This window comes from Aulonocara sp. 'chitande type north' Nkhata Bay, linkage group LG7 (assembly GCF_057382095.1).
Source record: "Aulonocara sp. 'chitande type north' Nkhata Bay isolate Kocher_YH1m ecotype deep benthic linkage group LG7, A_spYH_male_GT1.1, whole genome shotgun sequence".
Taxonomy (NCBI): Eukaryota; Metazoa; Chordata; class Actinopteri; order Cichliformes; family Cichlidae; genus Aulonocara; species Aulonocara sp. 'chitande type north' Nkhata Bay.
The window spans coordinates 40307799-40332009 of record NC_141350.1 but is presented as its reverse complement, the minus strand read 5'-3'; the positions used below and the strand labels follow the sequence as shown (position 1 = coordinate 40332009).

Genomic DNA, 24211 nt, shown 5'->3' with positions numbered 1-24211 from the left:
AAAACTACAACATCCACTGTCAACATCAAGTGACGCCCCCTAGTTTCAGCCAATCATAGCCCACCGCCCCACGTGTCGTTTTGTAGGAAGTTCCTGGGATGTTGTTTTGGGTTTTCTCAGAGCACGTGGAGGCATAGTGTAGCTTTCCATGCTCAGTCTGCGGGCGTACATGCAGCTCTCCTCATCTGTGGAGTGTCATTAGCGCATAGAGTTGAGAGATGTCAGCGGGAGGCCAGGCCACCAGGAACCGGGATATCCCCGCCGTCAGGCGGGTCGCTATCCACGACGCTGCGCATTTGCCAAACGACTACTCCACGACCCCGGGAGGAACTCTGTTCAGCACCACGCCTGGAGGTACTGATGTCCAGAATGAGGAAAGAGAGGGATTCAGAATAATCTGTATTTATTTTTACTCTTTATTTGCTTTTTTTCAATAGGCAGTACACGCCTATTACAGAAAGTCTTAAGAAACTATACAAACTGTACTTGCAAAACTCAGTAATGCATATGTGCATATGACCTGAATGACACAACAGTGGGTGACAGCCTGAGCGGCTGGTTGAGTAAACAGCTCTCTGTAGCACCTACCTGAAAGCAGCAGTTTGAACAGTTTGTACATGTCAGGGGTATGCAGAGGGTTAAGGAGTTTAGAAAGCAGCAGCACCAACTTTTGTTTTGGTCTCAAAAGCCAAAAGGTTTGCTCACATGTGAATTATTTTCCTCTTCAGATGCTAATCGGAAAAAAAATTATAAAGACAGTTTATTTGCTTTTATATATCTCAGAATTTTAAACAAAAGTTCCAACACTGCAGTTTACTTAGTATCCCAAGATCATGATTAGCTTATCCATATGACTTAGAGACAGAGAAATAGAATAGAAATATCCTTTATAGTCCCCCACTGCGGAAATCCACGTATTCCAGCAGTAACGTGGCAGGCAGACGGGGCATGGAGATTCACATAAAAGTAAAGAATATAAAATAAAAAACAAGAAATAAGATCTTTTACAACAAATTTACAACATTAAAAAAAATACTGTACAGCTATTAAAAATAGTATACTCAAATTTAATAAATGTGCAGCCGAGTGGGATAGTTTTTTTAAAAGATATCCAAAAAGTGCTGTATACTTGTGCCTGACAAAAACAAAAAGAGAGAGATATTTGGAGTTATGTTTGAAATCCAGCTCCAAAAACAGTTCGTGGTAATGGAGGTAACTGAGGTCCTGTCATGTTGTCTTGTTAATGTTTGACAGCGTTGGTGTGTCCCGAAGTATAACAACTAGCAGAAGCAGTACTTTATGGATCCACGTACTGCAGTTGTTTAACAAAACCAGAGATTATTTCAGTGTATTTTACATGGCTTTATTCCTCCGCCCTTAATTATTTTCCCATTTATGCTGATTGGAGACTTATAACTGCATGTGTCTGATGGCTCTGGTTACAAAATCTAGCATTTTGCCCCCTCTGCATGAGGTTTTTATGTGCATAAGCTTTAATCTAATGTGGAAGTCGTCACTTATGAATGGCAGCTTCAGTGTCATTATCCAAGAGTATGGGCAGTGTGCAGCCTATGTTTACTTGCATATACAGTTTACGACTGTAAGGTCAAATGTTGGCCTGTGCTCAGTCACATCCTATTTATAGTCCTGGTATTACAGCAGCCTGTTTTTGAGCTGCAATAGCAACATGTTTACTAAACATGGACACACTGGTTGTATTAATCATGAACAAGTGGGACTAATGATTGTGAGAGATCACAAAAAAAAATCCAAAAGCTTACTCACCAACCAACATAAAATGCCAACTGCTAATGTGAACATTTCAGAAAACTTTAAAGCTGTAGCCAAAAGAAAATATTTTAATCTAAACTGAATTGGTCAAGCTACACACAACAGAGATCATCTGAGGCCGTACTCAGGACCTGGACCAGCAGTAAGCTCAGTTTTGACCTTTTTTTTTTTTCTCATTTTGGGGGCTGCCATTGTTTTATTTTAAACATTGACAAGCTGGGGCCTTGGGAAGCTTCAACTGCAGAGATAAAAGTTAAAAAAGAAAATGTTTTCCCTCAGCGGTTGTGAGAAACCTGACTCAGAAGCACATGCCCACTACAACTGATACTGTGTCCTGTAACATTAGCAGGTGGGACACAGATAAAACACAAGTGAGTCACTGAATATGTACCAACATAGCTGATATGGGCTGCAAAATTGGGCTAAATGTCATGGGCGTGTATGGACCTGTGCATTGTTGGGTCACACTAGCAGAGAAAAGCAGGCAAGCTATTTGCGCACCAACATGTTTAAAGTTTAGATTAATAGTAGTAGTTTTAATCTTTATTTTATTTCATCATTGTTTACATTTGATTTATTCCATGTTATTTTTATTTTGAAATCTGTTTTAGTGTGTACAAGGATTATCTGCTGTACTGGAATTTTCCCAAATAGTCATCACTTTAAGAAAATGCTAACCCGCAGGTACCAGAATCATCTACGACAGGAAGTTCCTCCTGCAGTGTCGGACATCTCCCCTGACTCGCACGCCGCCCAACCTGCCTGACATCCCAGGCGTCACTCGGCCACTCAAGCCCGATGCCTCCAGCGACACAAACCAGTCCGATCAGTCGCTCAGCAACAACACGGACCACAGCGTGCATGCAGAGAGCGCAGGTAAACGTGTGCAGTGGAGACCAGTCTGTGACCATTTGGCAAAAATAAGGATTCCTTGACTGATTGAGTGGTTGTTGATGGCAGCAGGTGGGAAAACAATTTCTTAAGGGCCAATCATTTCAAAGTAAACTTTACACATTATGAAACTTTGCAGGCAAACATTCTTCATGTCCACTTTCTTTTGTTGACGACAAACATGGAAAACTGCAGGTAGCTGTGGTGATCTGCTAGCGACCAAATCAATCACTAGAAGGTTTTTGATGCAGCACCTTGCGTGCAACTAATTTTATTCAGCAACAGCCAACAGTGTCTAGGAACCACTGCCAACCAGTCGGGGATTACACGTTGTTTCATAGCAACCGATTGAATGTGATTGTATCACCTTCAATATGAGCAATGTGCACACGACGTTACATAGGAAACTTCATTAAACTCTTATTTCTATTAATTGTCCATTTTTTGTTGTTGTTGTTTTTTCTTTTATAGGTGAAGATGCCCAGTTTGAGATGGACATCTAAAGCGGGTCAGCTTTAAGGATTAAAGCAACATAGTTTATAGTTTTTGTTTACCGGTATTAAAAAAGCATATCTTTTAAAACGATGAGCCTTTTTTCTGTGTAATCTGTGTTCAGAATTGCTCTGAAAACGTTTTGTAATGCCTCTCCTGTTCAAGTGTGCATGAACAGTTTCTTTTCTTTGTATGATTTGTGAAATATTTGACAAATAAGTCAAGGTTTTGTTACAATTAAATAATTAAAATTTTATGTAATTTCATTCATTTCTCAACTTTGATGACTTGTCTTTAATTTGTTTTTACCAATAAAAAAAGAGAGAGACCGATCTGTTTATAGTGAAGTCTTATTTCACACCTTGCAGTAAGTGACTCTGACCATTTGGTGTCAGCAGACAAACTGTTAACTGAAGTTCAACTTTAGAAATCATTTGCGACCATATTTCTGGAAGTCTGATGAATGTATTTGTTATCTTTAAGTTTTGGTCTGATCATCAGCAACTACTGAGGGAAACTTTCTTTTTCGTGCTATTGTTGGCTAGAGAATAAGAAGGCTTTGTTTGTGGAAAAACCAAAGTGACCCAAAGCTCTAACGACAGAAGCTATAACGCTAAAACTAAGCTAAAATATACCCACAGTGCATCCTGTAGTGTTGCGGGTAGCTGCAGCCTCAGCTTAGGTGGTTTGGTGAGTGACAATGACCCAAATAACTTTCTGGTGTAAAATCTAAAGAATATTTTGTGAAACTATTGTGAGGACAAGTTCATATTTATTTTAAATCTCAATTTTTTGGAAGGGTTACAATATAATGATAAACATATTTACATGCAGTAAGATGAGATGTTTTCTTCATTCACCTCTCCTGACCTTATCTGCATTTTTGGTCCCTTCATTTTATCTATCGGTAACTCCTCTCTTCAGATCTTAGTGCCTCCCATCAGAGGTGTGAGAAGAGGAAGCGATGAGGAGACGGAGGGGAAAGATGAAAACAGGCATTTAAACTTATTGGGCATCCTTACCTCGGGGTTGTTAATTTCAAGCAGTGTCAATGAAATATGATGTTTAACTGCATCATAAATAGTTGTCTAATAAAACTGGTAAATAGATGACTGCTGTATTTTATGACCTCAGATGTAAAGGTGCTTATGTTTTATATTTTAGGGCTGCTTTTAATGAGACTCACAACATGCAGCAATGTGATAAAAGATATTGGATACGGTCAGATGTTTGCACACAGTTCTCATCAGCATGAATACCCTGGTAATTTGGGACTTTTAATTATTTTTTTGAACTGTTCTTTTTTCAAGGTGTAGTTTTTTTTATCTGCACAAGTTTGAAATTATTTGGGTGATTATTGATTAACTCCTGGTAGTTTCTCTTTTCGTTTGTTTAACAGTGCTCATTGGAAACAACGACACTCAGAACAACGGGGAAGTCCGAGGAACTCAATAAAGAGATCTACACAAGTTAGGAAGGTTTCTTGAAGCCATTTCTAGACAACTGCCAACTCCACAGCCATCTGACAATTATATGTAAATACAGGATGAGAGGAAATTGTTTAGGATGTTCAAGAAAAACTCAGGAACCACCAGAGTTCAAGCCTGCCACGAAGTGGAAACTGCTGAAATATTAGCGTCAGTGTCCAAAGTGACGTGAGCTTTATATCAACATTGACTGAGAGGGTGTCGACCAAGAAAGAAGCCCCTGCTCCAAAATCATCACCTTCGAGTTTGACTGCAATTTGCAGTTAGATAACACAAATATTGAGGTATTTGGTCACAATAACAAAAGCTATGTTAAGGAAGGGTAAAGGTGGCTTTCAAACCTATGAACACTGTCCCAACTGTTGGCATCATGCCCTTGGGCAGTTTGGCTGGTGGTACTGTTACATTGCACAAAGTGAATGGAATAATCTCATAATTATTCAACTTCACCTCAAATCAGCAGTTAGATGGTTGAAATTTGGACATAGTGTCAATAGTTGGCTGTTCCACAGGACATGATCTCTCATTTTGGAACAAAGCAGACATTAAGCTCCTGATGTGACCTTTTTGAAACCCCAACATCATCACAATTGAAAGTTTGCAGACTACGGTTAAAAGCCATGTACTTGCCAGGAAACCAAATGAACTCTACCAATTTTGCCAAGAGGAGTGGTCAGATATCCAGCCAGAATTATGCCAGGTGCTTGATATGGCTACCAAAAACAACTTGTTGGTTTTGAACTTACTAAGGAACATTCAACCAAATATTAGTGGGGGTGTATGTATAATTTTGGGTGTGAATTGGGTGTGAATTTATACTATTAGCCTTCTCTAATCCAAATGACACAGACCCAATAGACCTAAGTGCCTTCTAGTGTTTTGTTCAGCAGTATCTAGATCCTGGGTTGTTTGTTTGTTTGTTTGTTTGTTTGTTTGTTTGTTTGTTTGTTTGTTTGTTTGTTTGTTACCTTTGTACAGTCAGGGGCTGTTTGTGAGACATTTCCATCTACAGCCTTGGACACCAAAACCCAACAACTCCTGTGCTTTTAATTCTAGTGTGTGGTTTTTCTGTTAACAGGTAAGAATATTTCTTTACCACCAACATTTCAAAATGAAAACACAATTTGGTCAAGTTGCTTAAGAGAAAAAAAAACAATTTATTGCTCTATTATGGCCTATATAGCAAATATACAAATAGGTCAATGTGACCCAAACGTCTCAATAAAGAATATTAATAATAATGATAATGATAATAATTAAAGCGCTTACAGTAAACCATTCTGTAATTTCAATGGTATTAGAGGTTCAGTCTTGAAGCATAAAAACAACATAGTTTCTGTGACAATATAGTGCTTAAGTCTGTGATCATGTCGTGCCTTTTGAGACATGGCTATTAAAAGGCACAGCTTATAGTCCCACATAATTTCCTATAAACAGAAGCTGTTTCATAACTGTTTAGCTCTGTAATTTAGAGAGAATCGTCCAGGATATATACTAGAAGCTTCCTGCATCACATCAGCAGTCTCTGTCCTGGACAGCTCTGTGCCAGCAGACACGCACCCACTTTGCCGCTCTGAGATCCCAGTACTCTCGCTGTAGACCCCTTTGGTCCCGTGGTTCACAAGTTGAAGGGTTATATGATTTCCCTTCTGCAGGCGTTTCCCTCATTGGCAGCCACACTCCTCCACCACCATGTCGTCTTGATGCCTCATGACCATCTTTCCATCTTCGAAGTACAGCATGGAGATTGGTGCCAGGTGTGTGGGCACACAAGACAGACAGGGTGCCTTGTCTGGATGATGATAATTCAACAGGCTCTGGAGAGCGGAGAAGAAGAAAATAATTGATTAGAGAACATCTATTCATGCTGTTGGGGCATTATCAGTACTGTTGCATATGATGAGGTGTTTCAGTCTTACCTGTATGTATGCGTGGTTAGTAGGGGTGTAGGTCTCATCTACTGGTGTGGGACAGGTCCCTTTGCAGCGATAAGCGTTGTATTGTTTGGGATAGACAATCCACTCACTCCAGCCGAGTTTCTCAAAGTCCACCCACATGTCCACCTTCCTGCACAGATGATCCTTTTTCTCCTCTTGTGTTGCCTTGTCGCTGGGAGCATCTCTCCCACCCTCCTCTCTCTGCTGCTGGGTCTGCTGGTCCCTCTTTTCTCTGCTACTCCTCATCCTGGAGGGTACGTGCTCCCTGCCCAGACCAGCGTACTTGGAGTGCTTTGCTGTGCGGATGAGCATTGGTACTCGCTGGTCCTTTGCTTCATGCTTTAAGAAGACCACCATGATGACCCTGTCAGCTGTAAGGTGCTGAAATAATTCATGCTCCTGCTCTCTCTCCTCTGGCTTCTCTTCCCCCATCCTCTTTGCGAAATGCCCCCGATGCTGCAACCAGCGATGGACTATGTGCGTCATGTTGAACACTTTCCAGGAGGACGGCGACATCAGTGAACTGGGATGAACTCTAAGGTGGCCAAGAAGCAGCCTATTCTCGGGGCCGTGCATGCACCGCTCACTGTGGGAATGGTAGATGTCTATTGAAGCGCTGGAAGATTCTTTAAAAGCTGGCAGGCGGATGCGAAGCTCAGCCAGCTGGACAATGTCGCTTGCAGACATGGAGGACATGTCAAAAGTGAGGGACCATCTCCTGCCAATCTGCTGGCAGCCTGAAACAGATACGATAAAAGACATTTTTAGAATTATACCACAGGGTAAAGCTATGACTTATTTAACAATAGACATGCAAACTATTAAAGGGGAATAGAGAAAAAAAACACATTTTGTAGTAGTGTGTCAAACTAAAGTACATTTTGCTGCTAAATGTATTTATGAAGTTCTTCTGTTTGTAAATTATTCTTTTTCATCCATATTTTCTAAAAGAAAAGTTGGGCTACGTGGCTTTCAAATGGCTTTCAAAATACCTAAGCCCGTTTTCGTAATTTCCCTGATGTTAAATACTCACTCTTAGCGACCAGGCTGATCACAGAATCGGAGCTGTGAAGATTTTCTTCGTTCCAAGTGTGGGGCACGCTGTCAGCCTGAGCACTGATCTGGTCTTCGATCAGCATGACCCGGTAGAGATGGATCATGTAGTGCGGCAGACTGTTAAAGCGGTGCCTCTGTGCAGCGTGTCTGGCCCCACCGTCCCGAGCTTTCCTCCCACGGAGCAGTTTATCAGGGTGCATCTTAGGGATGGCGAGAGCCTGAACCAAATCCACTAGAAGAAGAAGCGCAAAAGCGAAATCCACAGCTCGTCTCTTCATAATTTGTCGTGTTGTCTCTTCGGTAGGCAGATCCAGAATGATCAGGTGTAGTCCCAGAACCGGATTTATAATCACGCGTGTCTCTCTGAAGTTCTTTGAAGACAGCTGTCAGGCCTCTAATGGCTGAAGGACGCCTGTGATCTAAGCGGTATAACAGGGACCTCCTATGGGCTATCGAAACAGAGTGCTCTTTGAAGTGGAGTCCCCCACTCTGATTGATGTTTTGTATACTGGCGATCCCTCAGATTAAAAGGCATGATAATATTTTTAGCTAAAGAGATTATGAGCTACACAATTGCGCCTTGATTAATTGGGAGAAACAAGAGAGTTAATCAAAAAAACTGCTTTTTTTTGTATGACATCATTAACAAACTGCGCAACCCCTTGTGTCCTATTTCTGTCCAGGACACAAGCGGAAAATATAACAGGTTATTTTAGACCAAAATAAATACGATTTTTGTTTGTTATTTTTTTAATTAATTAAATTTAATTTTAATGTATTGTTAATCTTAAAGGGATGTCAGTGCTCAGAAATGAATAAAACGAACTGAACATTTTCAATAAATATCAGGAAGCCTAATCAGCAAAATATTAATAAACAATATGAAAATATGCGGAAGCAAACCGGTGATCTCCTTAATTTACTGTTTTAAAAGAAACCTGCAATGCGTGTGTTCCGGCATATTATCAGAATAATATAATATAATATAATATAATATAATATAATATAATATAATATAATATAATATAATATAATATAATATCAATACATATAGAAAAACAATTACAATCAAGGGAAAGTTCAAAGACAGTATAATTAATTTGGGCCACTGTTTTAGGAACTGTAAGTCATTCCTTGCGTAATATTGCGTTTCCAAAGGCACACGACTTTCATCGGACGCTAAAGCCATTAAAAGCTAACACACCCAGAGTGATAACTGCCCGCTAATCGTTTCCATTCATAAACTAAACAGCTTCGGGACCTCAGTTAAAAGAAGAAAGAGCCCATGTACAAAGCTGCCGTGCTTCTGATGAAAACATTTAACAAAAGGTGAAACTGTTCAAAGGTGTCGTTTTATTCCTTTAAGTCATTGTGACAACATCAAACAAATTTATTCAAACTAGCTAGTTTTATGTAAAACTTTAACTAATTCGTTTCAATTAGTTGGACGAATGAAAAGCAGTAGCCTACTGTCAAATTGTTTCATTAATTGACATAACGAAAGAATTTCATATTGGATATAATTCATGTTTTCATGTAACAGCGCGCACGTAACACAACCAGATGAAAACCTTAAAGTGCACTGCACACACAGTAACACGGTACCATGTTGAGCCTGAAATACTAACATCATTATCTAGAAAGACAGTGCAAAAATATCACTGCATGCACACACATCGTAACTGTTCTTCCGTGCGTAAAACCACAAAACCTTTCGCAATGGGCAATAATTCATCAGCCTGACTTGGTGGTAGAACTTCATCACCAGCTAATTAAAAAAAAGAAAGCTCTCCAAATGCAACTTTAAATTAACTTAATTCAAGGGTGCGGTTGCTATTATTAAAAATAATGTAAGTATGTTTTATTTGGCACTTTTTAAGAAAACGTCGAGTTTAAGTTTAAACACAGCGGAATAAATCAAATTTTATTTCTTGTTTTTAACTTGATCGGAAGTGACTCTATCCGCCGCAGCTACCGGATAAAAGCGTTTCCTCTCAGCTGCTGCTGTTTATCCAGATGAGCCGCGCAGGTCGACATGGATTGGCGCCTGTTGGTTTGTTTGATTTTTCTGGCGCATTTGAGAGTTTTGAGAGGTATTTTTTTTTTCTTTGACTATCCAAGGGTAGACACTTTCAGTTTCACAAAAATAGGCAAACCTGTTTCTGCGGGGTGGATTTTAGGGTTCGCTATATGTCAGGGTTTTGCTTGTGTGCGGCAGAGGGATGTTCAGGGTTACGAGCTATATTTCAAATAATCTGTGCTTCATGGAGTTTGCCTAATCAGAATGATTGTAACAACGAGACAAGTTAGTATGAAACTAGCAACATTAGAGTTTCAGGACGTTTAAAATAAGCGAAAGTCGCCGTTCATTGGATCCTATTTAGCACTGAAGTACTTATTTAGATCAAATCATGCAAAGGTACGCCGAGAATCATGAGCTGATATGTACTTCACTTGATATTCATTTAACCGTATGAAAGTCGTCTTTCTAATTAGAAATTTTAAATAGAATATTAAACATCTATTTCTGACTGCTTTGCATCTTTTCCCACTCACATGTCATATGATTGTACAACTTTTTGTTAATACAATTACAACCAGTGAGGAAGTTATTGTTTTAATTTGTCTGACCACATTTATTTCTTGTTCATACTCTTCACATTTTGTAGGACAAATCTCGGAGTGCAGTCATGACCAGTGGCAGTGTGACGATGGCGGGTGTATTCCTGCTGTGTGGAGATGTGATGGAGATGGAGATTGTCTGGATGGATCAGATGAAGTGGACTGCACTGGTGGGCTCCCCCCCCCCCCCCCCCCAAACCTGTGGGGGGGAAAAAAAACTCATAACTTTACACATTACAGTATTATCTATTTTTGTTTTCCTGTAGTTTGAGACTCTTTAAGTGATGTTGAACAAAACAACTTTTAAATGAAGCACAAAAGGCAAAGGACATTTTTTTTCTCCCCTGAGCTGCAAGTGTAGGTTGTTGGTTCAGGGGTAAATAAATGGAACCTTTTAATGTTTTTGTTTTCTTTCCTTCAGGACTCCGAGGCTCTGATTGTCCGCCAGGTCAGTTTGCTTGTGTGGACTCTGTTGGCTGTGTTAAAGCGTCGGCCCGCTGCGATGGACAAAAGCAGTGTCCCACTGGCTCCGATGAGGAGAACTGTCCAGTCACAGAGGGCTGCCTGGACTCTGACTGGACATGTCAAAATCACATCTGCATCCCTAAAGAGCTGAGGTGCAATGGAATAGATGACTGCATGGACAACTCTGATGAAAAGGACTGTGGTGAGGAAAATGCCCTAACAAGAAACTAAATATCATTCTGTGTATTTGTGACACTTTCTAAACAAAACTACCAAAAGTCACATTTTTCCATTACAGATCCAGCTATGCTGTAACAATTCTTTAAATATTTTGGATTTTTATCATCCACTAAGACATATTTATAGACTCATTTGTTCTGAGATATATATATATATATATATATATATATATATATATATATATATATATATATATATATATATATATATATATATATATATATATATATATATATATATATATATATATATATATATATATATATATAAAAATTAAAGTTAAATGGGGACATAATCATGTTAAATGTACTGAAATACAAATCAAGGCTATCAGCAGAGGTAAATCCAGATGACCAGAGGTAAAATGGCATATTTTTGGATGGAATCAAAAACGTTTGAGTTAAAGTGTGAATACACCTTTTCATGCACTGATGCATCATGCAACTAAAAATGAACATTTAAATCTTTATCCTGATTCTTAAAAAGGTTAATGTATATATTTTTCTCCCAGATTTGTGCAGTGAGGGCAGCATACGGTGTCCTGAGGGGACATGTCTATCTGCTGACGAGCAGTGCGATGGCACGTTTCACTGTTCTGATGAAAGCGATGAGCCCATAACCTGTGGTACGCTTAAAGCAACTCATTATCACAAAAAACACTAATATACAATGGTTTTTGTCTATTAAGTCGTCTTCTGTGACGCTGATGCTTAAAATTCCGCCTCCTGCAGGGCGTGCCTGCGTTATGGACAATGGTGGATGTAGCCATGTGTGCACTGACGAACCCAGGGGAGTTCTGTGTTCTTGTCCTGCTGGATATAAGCTGTCTCCTAATGGAACAGACTGTGAAGGTGTGTGGGACAAGAAGATGACAGTTTACCTTCAATACTAGGTTTTATAGCAGAAACCAAAATAATGCTAAATTAAAGAAAGAATAAAGGTTTTGAAGTACGAGGTGTCCGTGTCCTTCTAAAGGAGCAGATGATTCCTTAATCCCTGATCCTGTTTTCATGCAACTCCAGGAGTAATTGATATCTGCGACTTTGTAATTTTCCAGATACATTTTTTAAAATGCATGCTGGCACATGTTTACTCTTAATTTCTTACAGATTTGGATGAATGTGCTCCACCTTTCGACCCCTGTGCTCATCACTGCAGTAACACCATCGGTTCTTACTATTGCTACTGCAGAGCGGGATTCAAACTAAATGAAAACTCAACATGTGTGGCTTCAGGTGAAGTGAAAGTGTTTTTCCTGTTTATAAAATTGACGCTACATTCTGTCGATATAATGTTCCACCAATTTGTTTGGTACCAACTTGAGTCAAGGACTTTGCTAGGACAAAGCTAATGGGTGTAAGGCCTTTGTTATGCTGTCAGAATCCATTCTGGATTTGGTTTTGTCCTCTTAAACGATCAACACCAACATCAAAGTGCACTTATGATGTCTGATTAATGATATGCTAATAGGTGACTTTGATGTCGGTAAGGTGGTGACAAAAGCTATAAACTCTGTTTGATCAAGGACAAAGAGCAGTTGGGTAATCAAAGACTTTTCCTGTAGATGCAAATTTATCAAGTGAGGCCTTGATGATTAAATGAATCACATGAATTATTGGATAAGCGTCACTAACGGTGTCCTGTATGAATCTGCATTTACAGCTAATCCTGTCCGATTGCTGCTGGTTGGGGGGACAGCTTTAGGATTATTGAATGTGAAATCTCAACAGTTTGAAATTATTCAGAGTTCAACATTTGACTCTGTGGCCTTGGCGTTTGATGTTGCGCGGGGGTGGTACTACTGGGCTGACAGCCGTGGCAACATTTACAAAAGTGATGGACAGCAAAGCTGGACAGCCTATACTGGTTGGTTTACTCTTTAATTCAAGAACGTATCCTCACATTAAATTGTTTCTTGCATATTTTTATTTTTTTCGTAGTTATATTCTACTTGCCAACCATTAATTTATTTGTTTATTGTTCTTAAACAGGAGAGCCTGGTATCAAAGGTTTAGCTTGTGACTGGCTCAGTGGGAATCTGTTCTGGACCAACAAGAAGACTGAGTCAATCTACCTGCAGAGTTCTGATGGAAAAAGTTACACTGCTCTGCTAAGCAAAAACATCAGGCCCTCAGAGCTGGTCGTTATGCCTGTAGAAAGGTCTGTATGGCTTATCTGCTACATGTGACTGAATTTTAAAGTGATCAAATTTGATATTTCATTCGGGCATAATGGTGGATAAAGGTCAACATTTTAGGGTATGTCAAATACAGGATATGCAGTTACTATTTTACACGTTGATGAAAATCGATGATGCACTGCTTAGTGCTGCTTATTCATATTCGCTGCTTTCTGCCTCCCAGCTTGATGTTCTGGATCAATACAGGTCCAGGTGACAGAGCAACAATAGAAAAGTCTTGGATGGATGCCTCAGAAAGAAGCTCTCTGGCAGTCATCACTGCTCAGTCTGCCCACAGCCTCACTGCTGATGTAGCTGCCAGACGGCTGTACTGGATCAGTGATTTTAAGAGGGTGAGATTTGGATCAAAAGCCCAAATGTTCTCCATCACAGTTCATCACACACGGGGCCTGTTGCATAGAAACCATTTTTATTTGCTGCTTTGTTCCTGATCAGAAGTGCTCAGATTTTTTTTTCTCATTATTAGAAATAATTAAAATAATTTAAAAAAGAAAAAGTTTACATATCTGGGACTAGTTCGGTCACTCCTGGGCATGTATTGATTTTATTTATTATAAATAAATGCAAATGCCACCCCTGTGGGATACACTTGAAATCAAAAAGCATTTACTTTACGCTCTTTAAAGTTAATAATAATCTAAAAAAGTTTGTCTGTGTGCCCTACTTTTTTTTTTCTCACCACATGCCACTGTTATTTTTACCCCAACAAAGTCTTTTTATCCTGAAGCTCTCAGATACGTTTTTCTCTGTATTACACATGTGAGATGGTAGGAGAATTTGAAAAGCGTTAACTTGGATTTCGTGAAGTAGTTCATAGTTTTTACAGGATTCAAAAGCAAGTGCAGCCCATGATTCAGTAGCTTTTAAACCTTGTCAGCAACACATTTGTTTGATTTTTAGTCTCTGGCTCACTCTTCTTTACAGCATTGCTTTAATTCATTAAGGTTGTTGATGCGCAGCTCTCTTAAGGCCCCAGCACAGAATTTCAATCTAGTTGAGGTCTAGACTTTGACTGGACTGTTGCAGCCCTTTCAGCCGCCCTGTTGTAGATTTGCTGCTGTGTTTGGGATCATAGTCCTGTTACTTGTCCCATGCCTTAGCCATCCGACAGGTGGCCTCGCGTTTGACTCTAGAATATTTTGATATCCAAAGGTTTTATAGTTGACTCAACCACTGCAAGTCCCGTGGCTGCAAAACAAACCCAAACCACCTCTCCACCGCTGTGTTTGACAGTTGCTATGTGGTGTTTGTGGTGGTCCTAACCATAATGTTTAGCCATTGGAACAATGTCCTTCAGACAGATGAGACCACAGTGGAGAAATTTGGCTACAGAGGTCTTGTGGCTTGATTTGCATCTTTGCAAATCTGTCATGCTGAAATGACACCATGTTCTTTTTAGAAAGAAATGGCTTTCTGCTTAAAACTTTGCAAGCCATAAGAATATATTTAATTTTCCACAAGTCACTACAGAGTTGTGAGGAACAAATGCTCACGTGATTGTATTTCACTCAGCAGATATTTTACCTCTCCATCACAGATGTGTCATATTCTCACATTTTTCCTTTCTATACATCACAACAATCTCTTCTATGTAACCTGACGAGGGTGAGGGAGTCCTCATAGTTTGAGCTCTTTGCTGTTCTTAATAAAATAACGTTGGCTAAAATACTCATACTCGGTCATGATGACTTTTTTTTTTTGGTCTCCCCGTTCAGTCCATAGAGACTGTGAAGGTGGATGGGAGTGGCCGTTACTCCTACACAGGACTGTTCAGCAGGAGAGCACCGCAGAGCCTTGCTGTGTTTGAAAGTTCGTTTTATTGGGTTGATAACAAAGGACTCTGGCAGGCTCCACAGACTCAACTGAGCCAGAGAAAATTTATATGGGAACCCACACTGCCAGTATTAGCTGTTTACCATGAGCTACAACAGCCTCAAGGTAAATCTTATGTTATTCTCAAACATGGTCGTTGATCAGTTTTCCTATCTGAAGATCTGTTTTTAAATTTATATGCAATTTAAGCTGTTTTAAATTGGATACAAAACAAGGTTGAAGTTGTTAAATGTATTTAAAAGTTGTTAATAGAGCTTTCTTGGTCTTCATAGTGGATTGTGTTGCACCTAATAGTCCTCTCATTGTCTTCATCAGGTTATTCTGCATGTGTAAAAACACCCTGTCACCTCTGCCAGCTAACTAAAAGCAACCCTCTTGGATTCACCTGCTCTTGTCCAAACCTCAAATTGCTGTTGCTGGATGAGACATGTGAAAGTAGGTTTCCTAAAACTTTCTTTTCACCTTTGTTAGTGTAAAAAAAGACATAACTTTTAATTCTGGTCCAAACTTATTAAATCAGTTGTGGTTAAATAAAAATGCATTTACACTTTACAAGAAAACACAAAAGATGATCTGTAATATTATTCACTGTCACAGATCCACGGTTTCTCTATGCTACAAATACGGAAATCATCTTGTTGGAGTTGGAAGATAAAGGGTTCATTGAAAGCCAGCTTTTCACCACCAATGAGGGGATCCTCTCTTTTGAGATTGACTGGGACAGAGACTGGCTTTACTGGGCAAACCAAACTGGCCACATTCAACGCATCAGTTTAACAGCGGCCACCGCTGAGCTGGTCCCAACACCTTTGCCAGGTTAGCACGGATTTGTTCACATATGTTGCTTATTACTGATGTGCAGTGACAAAAATCATATTAAGAGTGGTGGTTCAACAGTTTAAAAAAAAAAATGTTAAGACTTAATTAGTTTCTACCTTAAATGGCTGTCAACATACCTTCTTTCAACTTATTTCTATTTCTTTTTAGTTTGTCTGATAAATGTGGACCAGAGGAGCGGAAGCCTTTATTGGGTGTCATGTCATCGAAACACCATCGGAACAATCACAGCTGACAGCTACTACCCAAAGCAGCTTTACTACACGACAAAGGAGATTAAAAACTTGTATCTGGACTGGCTGCGGGGTACCATCATCTGGCTAGAAGAAGATCGAATTCTCAGCATGAGCATGTTGGGAGGTGACGCTAAAGAGCTGCTGCACATAGCTGGAGGAGTGAGTGGGGGCATCGCTTTTGACCTCAGGGCTAATAGCCTGCTGTGGAACTCAAAAATGGCAGGTTAGTTTTATCGTTGGATTGGTGTGTGGAAGCTTGTTATGATGCCTGGGGATAATAAATACATTTTTGGGGGGTTAGTTATATCAAAATTTCAGCTTATGAACTCAAACTTTGGAGAAAATAACTTAAAATTTCCAAACCACACTCATTCAGATTTGTTTTGCATACTTGCAAATCTCAGGATTTGCAAACCACATAAAAATGATGAACTTGTCACCTCACAGACTTTAATGTTGCCTTTAATTAAGACTTTTTTTTTTTTTTATGACAGGCTTAACAACATTAAGTTTGCTGCGAGAGAGAAGCCACCAAGCTGGAAGAAGATGGAAGATTTCGGGCTCAGTTGTAGCTGCCCTCGAGCCTTTTCTCTTGTCAGTTTCAGACAACGTAATGACTCTGTGGGATCAGCGTGATGGGAGCCCCATTCAAGATGCAGCTGTGACGGGTCATGTGATCAGAGTAATCACTGCTCCCATAGATATTCAGACAGTTCAGAGTAAGATCATCTGTCACAGCAGAAACAGATTTATATAGCACTTTGACATTTTTCTGGTATGCATGATCATCTCATTAATTCCATTGCATTGTCTTTACATTCTCAAGCCTGCAGGAAACCATCGTTTTTGTGCAGACACTCATCAGTCTGCCTCTCAGAAGCTCAGCTGTGTGACGGGAAAAAGGACTGCCCGGAAGGAGATGACGAGTTTTGTCCTGGGGCTTGTCTGTCTATAGGTAAATGCCCAAGCTGACATTCTTGTTATAACTGGCGATGCAGCTCAAAAACATATTGAGACTTACTGATAGGTTTTTCGATTTCAGAGGAGTTCGAATGCCAGGACCGGAGCAGTTGCCTTTCCAGACATCTTGTGTGTGATGGTCGGTCTGATTGTACCGATGGCTCGGATGAGGCTGATTGTCCAACTGCAGCTCCTCGTACAAGTCGGTCAAATGTGATGAAATGTCGCATAGGCTCAAAGCCATGTGAAGATGGCAAAGACTGTGTTTTATATAGTCACGTGTGTGATGGAGAGGACGACTGTGCGGATGGATCAGATGAACTGGGCTGCGGTGAGTTTCCTAAAACAAAATCAACCGTTTTTTGATTAGCGATGTGATGTTTTGGTGTACGTTTAGTTTTTGGCTTTGTAATGCATTTTATTATTTCGTTAGTATTCTTGTCACTGTGTTTAACGTATGACACCTTATTTGTCTTTTAAAGATGCCCTGCAACAGAACATGACTACCACAAGAACTAATATGGACCAATCAAACAAAACTCCAGGTCCTACCACTCTTTCTCCTCGAGCTCTCCTGGCCTGCACCAGTCCCTCTGTCCTCTGTCCTTCTTCTGCTTACCTCTGCATATCTCCAGACCAGTTCTGCAATGGACATAGTGACTGCCCTGACGGCTTTGATGAAAAGAACTGCATAAAAAGTTGCCCCTCAAAAAGTAAGCACCAAATCAGTATTTCATTTTCTCAGTTTAAAAATATTTAGCATTTTATGTCTTCAAAAGTTTGACACTGTATGTCCTGTTTAATAATTTTATTCCAGATGACTTTCTTTGCAAAGATCATCGCGGCTGCGTATCTAAAAGCCTGGTTTGTGACGGTGAATTTCATTGCTACGACGGCTCTGATGAGGTCGACTGTTCGAGTGCAGCCACGGCTGCTCCTGGGAGAAACATTCTGAAATGCCGTTTGGGGTTCACAGTCTGCAAAGATGGGAATCAGTGTGTCCTCAATATCAGCGTCTGTGATGGAGAGAAAGACTGTCAAGATGGATCAGATGAAGAACGATGCAGTTAGTATCTATGCCAAGTTTCTTTTCAAGTTTTATATATTGCCGTTAAAATAATTTTAAATTTCTGCTTCTTGGTGTCATTTTTCTAGATGTTGCAGAGAGAGATTCTACAATGCAAAAAGAGAGACGGCCCTCAAATGATTCTCCTGTACTCCTCACACCGTCCATTAAACCTCACTACAGGCTACCTTGCAGCAGTCCTTCAATTCTGTGTCCAGATTCCTCTTTGTGCATTAAACCAGCACAGATATGTGATGGAAGAAAAGACTGCCATGATGGATCTGATGAGAACTGTGTGAAAGGGTGTCCTTTTGAGGACTTTCTCTGCAAGGACCGAAGGAGCTGTGTCTCCAAGAGTCTGGTCTGTGATGGACTGTTTCAGTGCCAGGATGGATCAGATGAACTGAACTGTCCGACTGTGACCGCTCCTGCAGCTCAAAATGTGCTGCAGTGCCACAGGAACGCAAAGATGTGTAGTGATGGCACAGAGTGTGTTTTACTCAGCCACGTATGTGATGGAGAGAAAGACTGCATGGATGGATCTGATGAAGAAGGATGTCCAGGAATTTGCAAAAAAGGTTGTTTCACTTTAAACTTTATATTTAATCTTTCCGTGATGTAATGAACTTAATATTATTGAAACTGATCAGAACTTTTATTCTTTAAACCTGTACATGTGAGGTTGCAGATGCAAATGGCTTCGTCCATGATTGTCTTCTTTCTACCCCAGGTGAGTTTCAGTGTGCCCATGGGAAAATGTGCATCCCTGAGGTTCAGGTGTGTGATGGGAGGTGGCAGTGTCAGGACCATTCAGATGAAGCTGACTGCCAGAAACCAATCAAGAGCTGTGAGCATCGTTGTGCTGACGGGAAGCGCTGCATCCCAAAGAAGTTCCTGTGTGATGGAGAAAAAGACTGTGTGGATGGCTCAGATGAAGTGGGCTGCAGTAAGTACTGAGAAGCTGCACGAAGGAAACCAGAAGATTCAAATGAACCAAACCTAGTTTTTATAAGTTTCACATTGCTGCTGCATGCTGAACCTAACACAGGTTTTTCTTTCCAGATCAGGCTGCTGCTCCATCATCAGAGTCTCCTGTCTTCACTGCATCACCTTGCGTTGCTCCTTCAGTTCTCTGCCCTGGATCATCACTGTGCATCTCTCAAAATCAGCTGTGTGATGGACAAAGAGACTGCCCTGATGGATCTGATGAAAATGACTGTGCGGTCCATTGTGTAAACCCAAGTAAGTGCTTGAATGTGCCATGGAAAAAAAGGCTTAGTCTACACATTTAGCCAAGAAATAAAGACATGAGTTTTGAAAAAGTTATATTTTTTTTCTGATCTGTAAGGTAGATTGTTTTTTCCCTCCATAGCTGACTTTCTCTGCAAAGATCATATGGGCTGTGTCTCCAAGAGTCTGGTCTGTGATGGACGCCGTCATTGCCAGGATGGATCGGATGAACTGAACTGTCCGACTGAGACCGCTCCTGCAGCTAAAGATGTGCTGCAGTGCCGCAGGAACGCAAAGATGTGTAGTGATGGCACAGAGTGTGTTTTACTCAGCCACGTATGTGATGGAGAGAAAGACTGCATGGATGGATCTGATGAAGAAGGATGTCCAGGAATTTGCAAAAAAGGTTTGGGTTTTTTTCCCCCACTTTAAATGTCATTTATTTAACTGTTTATTGTTTAAACTTTTATTTTATTGCTTAAAAGAAATTGTATTTAAAGTCACATCAACACGTGTACTTTCAAGTGGAGTTGTGAGATCAGCTGATTGTCATTACTTTCTTTCCATCCCAGGTGAGTTTCAGTGTGCCCATGGGAAAATGTGCATCCCTGAGGTTCAGGTGTGTGATGGGAGGTTCCAGTGTCAGGACCATTCAGATGAAGCTGACTGCCAGAAACCAATCAAGAGCTGTGAGCATCGTTGTGCTGACGGGAAGCGCTGCATCCCAAAGAAGTTCCTGTGTGATGGAGAAAAAGACTGTGTGGATGGCTCAGATGAAGTGGGCTGCAGTAAGTACTGAAAACTAAAACTGGAATAGCAAAGCAGAGTAACTGAATGTTTCAATAAGGTTTATTTGATGTTGTCCCAGGTTACAAAATGAAACACCAGTTTAATAGTTTCCTTTCTTTGCAGACTACAACACTGCAACAACCAAGGCTCCTGCTTTTCCTTTTGCTTCACCGTGCACTCCTCCTTCAGTTCTCTGCCCTCGATCGTCACTGTGCATTGCTAAACATCAGCTGTGTGATGGACAAAGAGACTGCCCTGATGGATCTGATGAAAATGACTGTGCGGTCCATTGTGTAAACCCAAGTAAGTGCTTGAATGTGCCATGAAGAAAAGGCTTAGTCTACACATTTAGCCAAGAAATAAAGACATGAGTTTTGAAAAAGTTATATTTTGATCTGTAAGGTAGATTGTTATGCTTGTTTTTTTTCTCCATAGCTGACTTTCTCTGTAAGGACCATATGGGCTGTGTCTCCAAGAGTCTGGTCTGTGATGGACGCCGTCATTGCCAGGATGGATCAGATGAGCTGAACTGTCCTAGTGTGACCGCTCCTGCAGCTAAAGATGTGCAGTGCCGCAGGAACGCAAAGATGTGTAGTGATGGCACAGAGTGTGTTTTACTCAGCCACGTATGTGATGGAGAGAAAGACTGCATGGATGGATCTGATGAGAATGACTGTGCGGTCCAGTGTGTAAACCCAAGTAAGTGCTTGAATTGCTATGGAAAAAGGCTTGGTCTACAGAATCTAGCTAATTATTTAAGATGTGATTTTAATTGTCAGACAGTTTTAAAAATAATAATCATTTTGAATATTTATTCAGTCTCATAGCTGTTCTGTATAAGCATAAGTAGTTGGAGGCAGTTTTTTATTTTTTTTATTTTTTTTTTATATATATCTTCAGCTTGGTATCTTTGTTTTGTTTTTTGATTTTTGTTTTTTCCCCTCTCCATAGCGGACTTCCTCTGCAAGGACCATATGGGCTGTGTCTCCAAGAGTCTGGTCTGTGATGGACTCTCTCATTGTCAAGATAGATCGGATGAACTGAACTGTCCGAGTGTGGCCGCTCCTGCAGCTAAAGATGATGTGCTGCAGTGCCATAGAAATGCAAAGATGTGTAGTGATGGCACAGAGTGTGTTTTACTCAGCCACGTATGTGACGGAGAGAAAGACTGCATGGATGGATCTGATGAAGAAGGATGTCCAGGAATTTGCAAAAAAGGTTGTTTCACTTTACATGTAATCTTTCTGTGTCTGAAAATAGCTTTTTGACCCTGACAGAGTGAACTTAATGTTATTGAAAATGATAACATCTGTTTTACTTTAAAACTTGTACATGTGAGGGTGCAAATGCAAGCGACTTCATCCTTGATTGTCTTCTTTCTACCCCAGGTGAGTTTCAGTGTGCCCATGGGAAAATGTGCATCCCCGAGGTTCAGGTGTGTGATGGGAGGTTCCAGTGTCAGGACCATTCAGATGAAGCTGACTGCCAGAAACCAATCAAGAGCTGTGAGCATCGTTGTGCTGACGGGAAGCGCTGCATCCCAAAGAAGTTCCTGTGTGATGGAGAAAAAGACTGTGTGGATGGCTCAGATGAAGTGGGCTGCAGTAAGTACTGAGAAGCTGCAATAGCAAATGAATCTAACAAAGCAAATTTACTATAAAATTTTTTTTTGATTTTTCTATTGTCTTAACTCTTGCTAATAGATTAATAGACATTACATGCTAAAGCTAACAGTTTGTTCTTTCCAGATCAGGCTGCTGCTCCATCAAAGTCTCCTGTCTTTACTGCATCACCTTGCGTTGCTCCTTCAGTTCTCTGCCCTGGATCATCACTGTGTATCTCTCAAAATCAGCTCTGTGATGGACAAAGAGACTGCCCTGATGGTTTTGACGAAAACGGCTGTGCTGTCCAGTGTGAAAACCCAAGTAAGTGGTTAAATTACCATAAAGAAAGGTAGCATCATTCATGCAGCCACATCCAAACTTGGATGTGCACTTGCTGTTTGAAAGATTCAAAGAGAAGGTGAAGTTCTTTATTTTGAATCATGTTTGTATTTTCATCAAGCATCATAGGCGCTCTGATATCTTGTAGAAGCAGCTTACATTAAATCCTTCAAGTGTTGTCTCCAGTGTTATATAGCCACCTCTGTGCTTCTCAAACTTGCACCTTTTTGTTCCTGCACATCAGATGACTTCTTGTGCAGCAACCAGAAAAAATGTGTCCCTGGAATGCAAGTGTGTGACGGCCGAGCCCAGTGTCCCGATGGCTCTGACGAGAAGCTCTGTCAATCACCAAATCCTACTGCCACCTGTAAGATGCGGTTAATCAAAGAAAATGTGTGACTTGATCGTTTGCTTGCCCAAACAGTCTGCCCTTTAACGCATAATGTTCTCTCTGTCAAGCCTCCATGAGTGGCTTCGGCACCAGACAAACTCCTCTCAGATGCCGCATTGGTTTCAAACGATGTAAAAATGGCCATGAGTGCGTTATGTACAGCCATGTGTGTGATGGGGAGAAGGATTGCAGTGACGGCTCAGATGAAGAGGGATGTGTGGCTGGTAATTTCTAAGTGTATAATTTTCATATTATTTGTATCATTTCTTGTATTCATCTGTTGAATTATTTTAAAGACTGATTGTAGTGAGCTAGTAATAGATGGAACACTATAAAGTACTTCCATGTGCCCTTTAGTTAAAGCAACTATATTAATTTATAATGCAGAAATGGTATCTTGAAGTCTACAGCACTGCTGATTCATTTCATTTAATATTTTTGTAGACGGTGCCAGTATGGCTACTGACACAGGAACACTCGGCTCAACTGTATCTCCTTCCGTCAACTTTCGCACAGAGCAGCCTTGCATCAGTCCTTCAATTCTGTGTCCAGATTCCACTTTGTGCATAGAACCAGCACAGATATGTGATGGAAAACAAGACTGCCCCGATGGCTCCGATGAGAAGTGCGTGAAGAAGTGTCCTGATGACAGAGACTTTCTCTGCAAGGACCGAAGGGGCTGTGTCTCCAAGAGTCTGGTCTGTGATGGACTCTCTCATTGTCAAGATAGATCGGATGAACTGAACTGTCCTAGTGCAGCCGCTCCTGCAGCTCAAGATGATGTGCTGCAGTGCCATAGGAACGCAAAGATGTGTAGTGATGGCACAGAGTGTGTTTTACTCAGCCACGTATGTGATGGAGAGAAAGACTGCATGGATGGATCTGATGAAGAAGGATGTCAAAATACTTGCAAAAGAGGTTTGGTTTTTTGGTTTATTTCTTTATTTTTCCAATTTAAACTTCATTTAGTTCATCTTTTAAATGTCTGAGCTTTGTTTTTTGATGATGATGATATGAGCTTAATGTTGCCTTGTTTAAACCTGTACATGTGAGGTTGCAGATGCAAATGGCTTCGTCCATGATTGTCTTCTTTCTACCCCAGGTGAGTTTCAGTGTGCCCATGGGAAAATGTGCATTCCCGAGGCTCAGGTGTGTGATGGGAGGTGGCAGTGTCAGGACCATTCAGATGAATCTGACTGCCAGAAACCAATCAAGAGCTGTGAGCATCGTTGTGCTGACGGGAAGCGCTGCATCCCAAAGAAGTTCCTGTGTGATGGAGAAAAAGACTGTGTGGATGGCTCAGATGAAGTGGGCTGCAGTAAGTACTGAGAAGCTGCACGAAGGAAACCAGAAGATTCAAATGAACCAAACCTAGTTTTTATAAGTTTCACATTGCTGCTGCATGCTGAACCTAACACAGGTTTTTCTTTCCAGATCAGGCTGCTGCTCCATCATCAGAGTCTCCTGTCTTCACTGCATCACCTTGCGTTGCTCCTTCAGTTCTCTGCCCTGGATCATCACTGTGTATCTCTCAAAATCAGCTGTGTGATGGACAAAGAGACTGCCCTGATGGATCTGATGAAAATGACTGTGCGGTCCATTGTGTAAACCCAAGTAAGTGCTTGAATGTGCCATGGAAAAAAAGGCTTAGTCTACACATTTAGCCAAGAAATAAAGACATGAGTTTTGAAAAAGTTATATTTTGATCTGTAAGGTAGATTGTTATGCTTGTTTTTTTTTCTCCA

The 24211-nt window shown here is 40.6% G+C and overlaps 3 protein-coding genes across 3 annotated transcripts in view; 2 read left to right on the top strand and 1 right to left on the bottom strand.

Annotated features, from left to right (window-relative positions):
* Window positions 1-86: 86 nt before the first annotated feature.
* Window positions 87-3504, top strand: LOC147325729 (eukaryotic translation initiation factor 4E-binding protein 1-like). Its single transcript, XM_086300375.1, has 3 exons — window positions 87-354; window positions 2476-2667; window positions 3154-3504. Exons 1-3 carry the CDS (start codon window positions 219-221, stop codon window positions 3183-3185), a joined length of 360 nt encoding a protein of 119 aa, XP_086156501.1. The 5' UTR covers window positions 87-218; the 3' UTR covers window positions 3186-3504.
* A 2821-nt stretch (window positions 3505-6325) lies between these two features.
* LOC147325728 (nodal homolog 2-A-like) lies at window positions 6326-7932 on the bottom strand. The gene is made up of 3 exons (XM_086302504.1): window positions 7632-7932; window positions 6581-7335; window positions 6326-6478 (listed from the first exon to the last, which is right to left on the bottom strand). The coding sequence occupies exons 1-3, from the start codon at window positions 7930-7932 to the stop codon at window positions 6326-6328; spliced, it is 1209 nt and encodes a 402-aa protein (XP_086158630.1).
* Window positions 7933-9676: 1744 nt separating this feature from the next.
* Window positions 9677-24211, top strand: part of lrp13b (low-density lipoprotein receptor related-protein 13 b) — a 30570-nt gene continuing 16035 nt past the window's right edge. The window contains exons 1-33 of the mRNA XM_086300374.1: window positions 9677-9747; window positions 10324-10446; window positions 10698-10943; window positions 11493-11606; window positions 11713-11832; window positions 12091-12216; window positions 12644-12847; window positions 12973-13141; window positions 13345-13513; window positions 14897-15119; window positions 15330-15449; window positions 15612-15830; window positions 16002-16310; window positions 16582-16806; window positions 16914-17042; window positions 17130-17378; window positions 17530-17760; window positions 17865-18113; window positions 18203-18691; window positions 18844-19059; window positions 19176-19355; window positions 19486-19749; window positions 19916-20131; window positions 20256-20435; window positions 20568-20831; window positions 21084-21350; window positions 21521-21736; window positions 21881-22057; window positions 22320-22442; window positions 22535-22690; window positions 22911-23384; window positions 23569-23784; window positions 23901-24080. Of these exons, the coding sequence (XP_086156500.1) occupies window positions 9690-9747; window positions 10324-10446; window positions 10698-10943; window positions 11493-11606; window positions 11713-11832; window positions 12091-12216; window positions 12644-12847; window positions 12973-13141; window positions 13345-13513; window positions 14897-15119; window positions 15330-15449; window positions 15612-15830; window positions 16002-16310; window positions 16582-16806; window positions 16914-17042; window positions 17130-17378; window positions 17530-17760; window positions 17865-18113; window positions 18203-18691; window positions 18844-19059; window positions 19176-19355; window positions 19486-19749; window positions 19916-20131; window positions 20256-20435; window positions 20568-20831; window positions 21084-21350; window positions 21521-21736; window positions 21881-22057; window positions 22320-22442; window positions 22535-22690; window positions 22911-23384; window positions 23569-23784; window positions 23901-24080 (6901 nt within the window). The 5' untranslated portion in view covers window positions 9677-9689. The remainder of the gene's footprint in view (window positions 9748-10323; window positions 10447-10697; window positions 10944-11492; window positions 11607-11712; window positions 11833-12090; window positions 12217-12643; window positions 12848-12972; window positions 13142-13344; window positions 13514-14896; window positions 15120-15329; window positions 15450-15611; window positions 15831-16001; window positions 16311-16581; window positions 16807-16913; window positions 17043-17129; window positions 17379-17529; window positions 17761-17864; window positions 18114-18202; window positions 18692-18843; window positions 19060-19175; window positions 19356-19485; window positions 19750-19915; window positions 20132-20255; window positions 20436-20567; window positions 20832-21083; window positions 21351-21520; window positions 21737-21880; window positions 22058-22319; window positions 22443-22534; window positions 22691-22910; window positions 23385-23568; window positions 23785-23900; window positions 24081-24211) is intronic.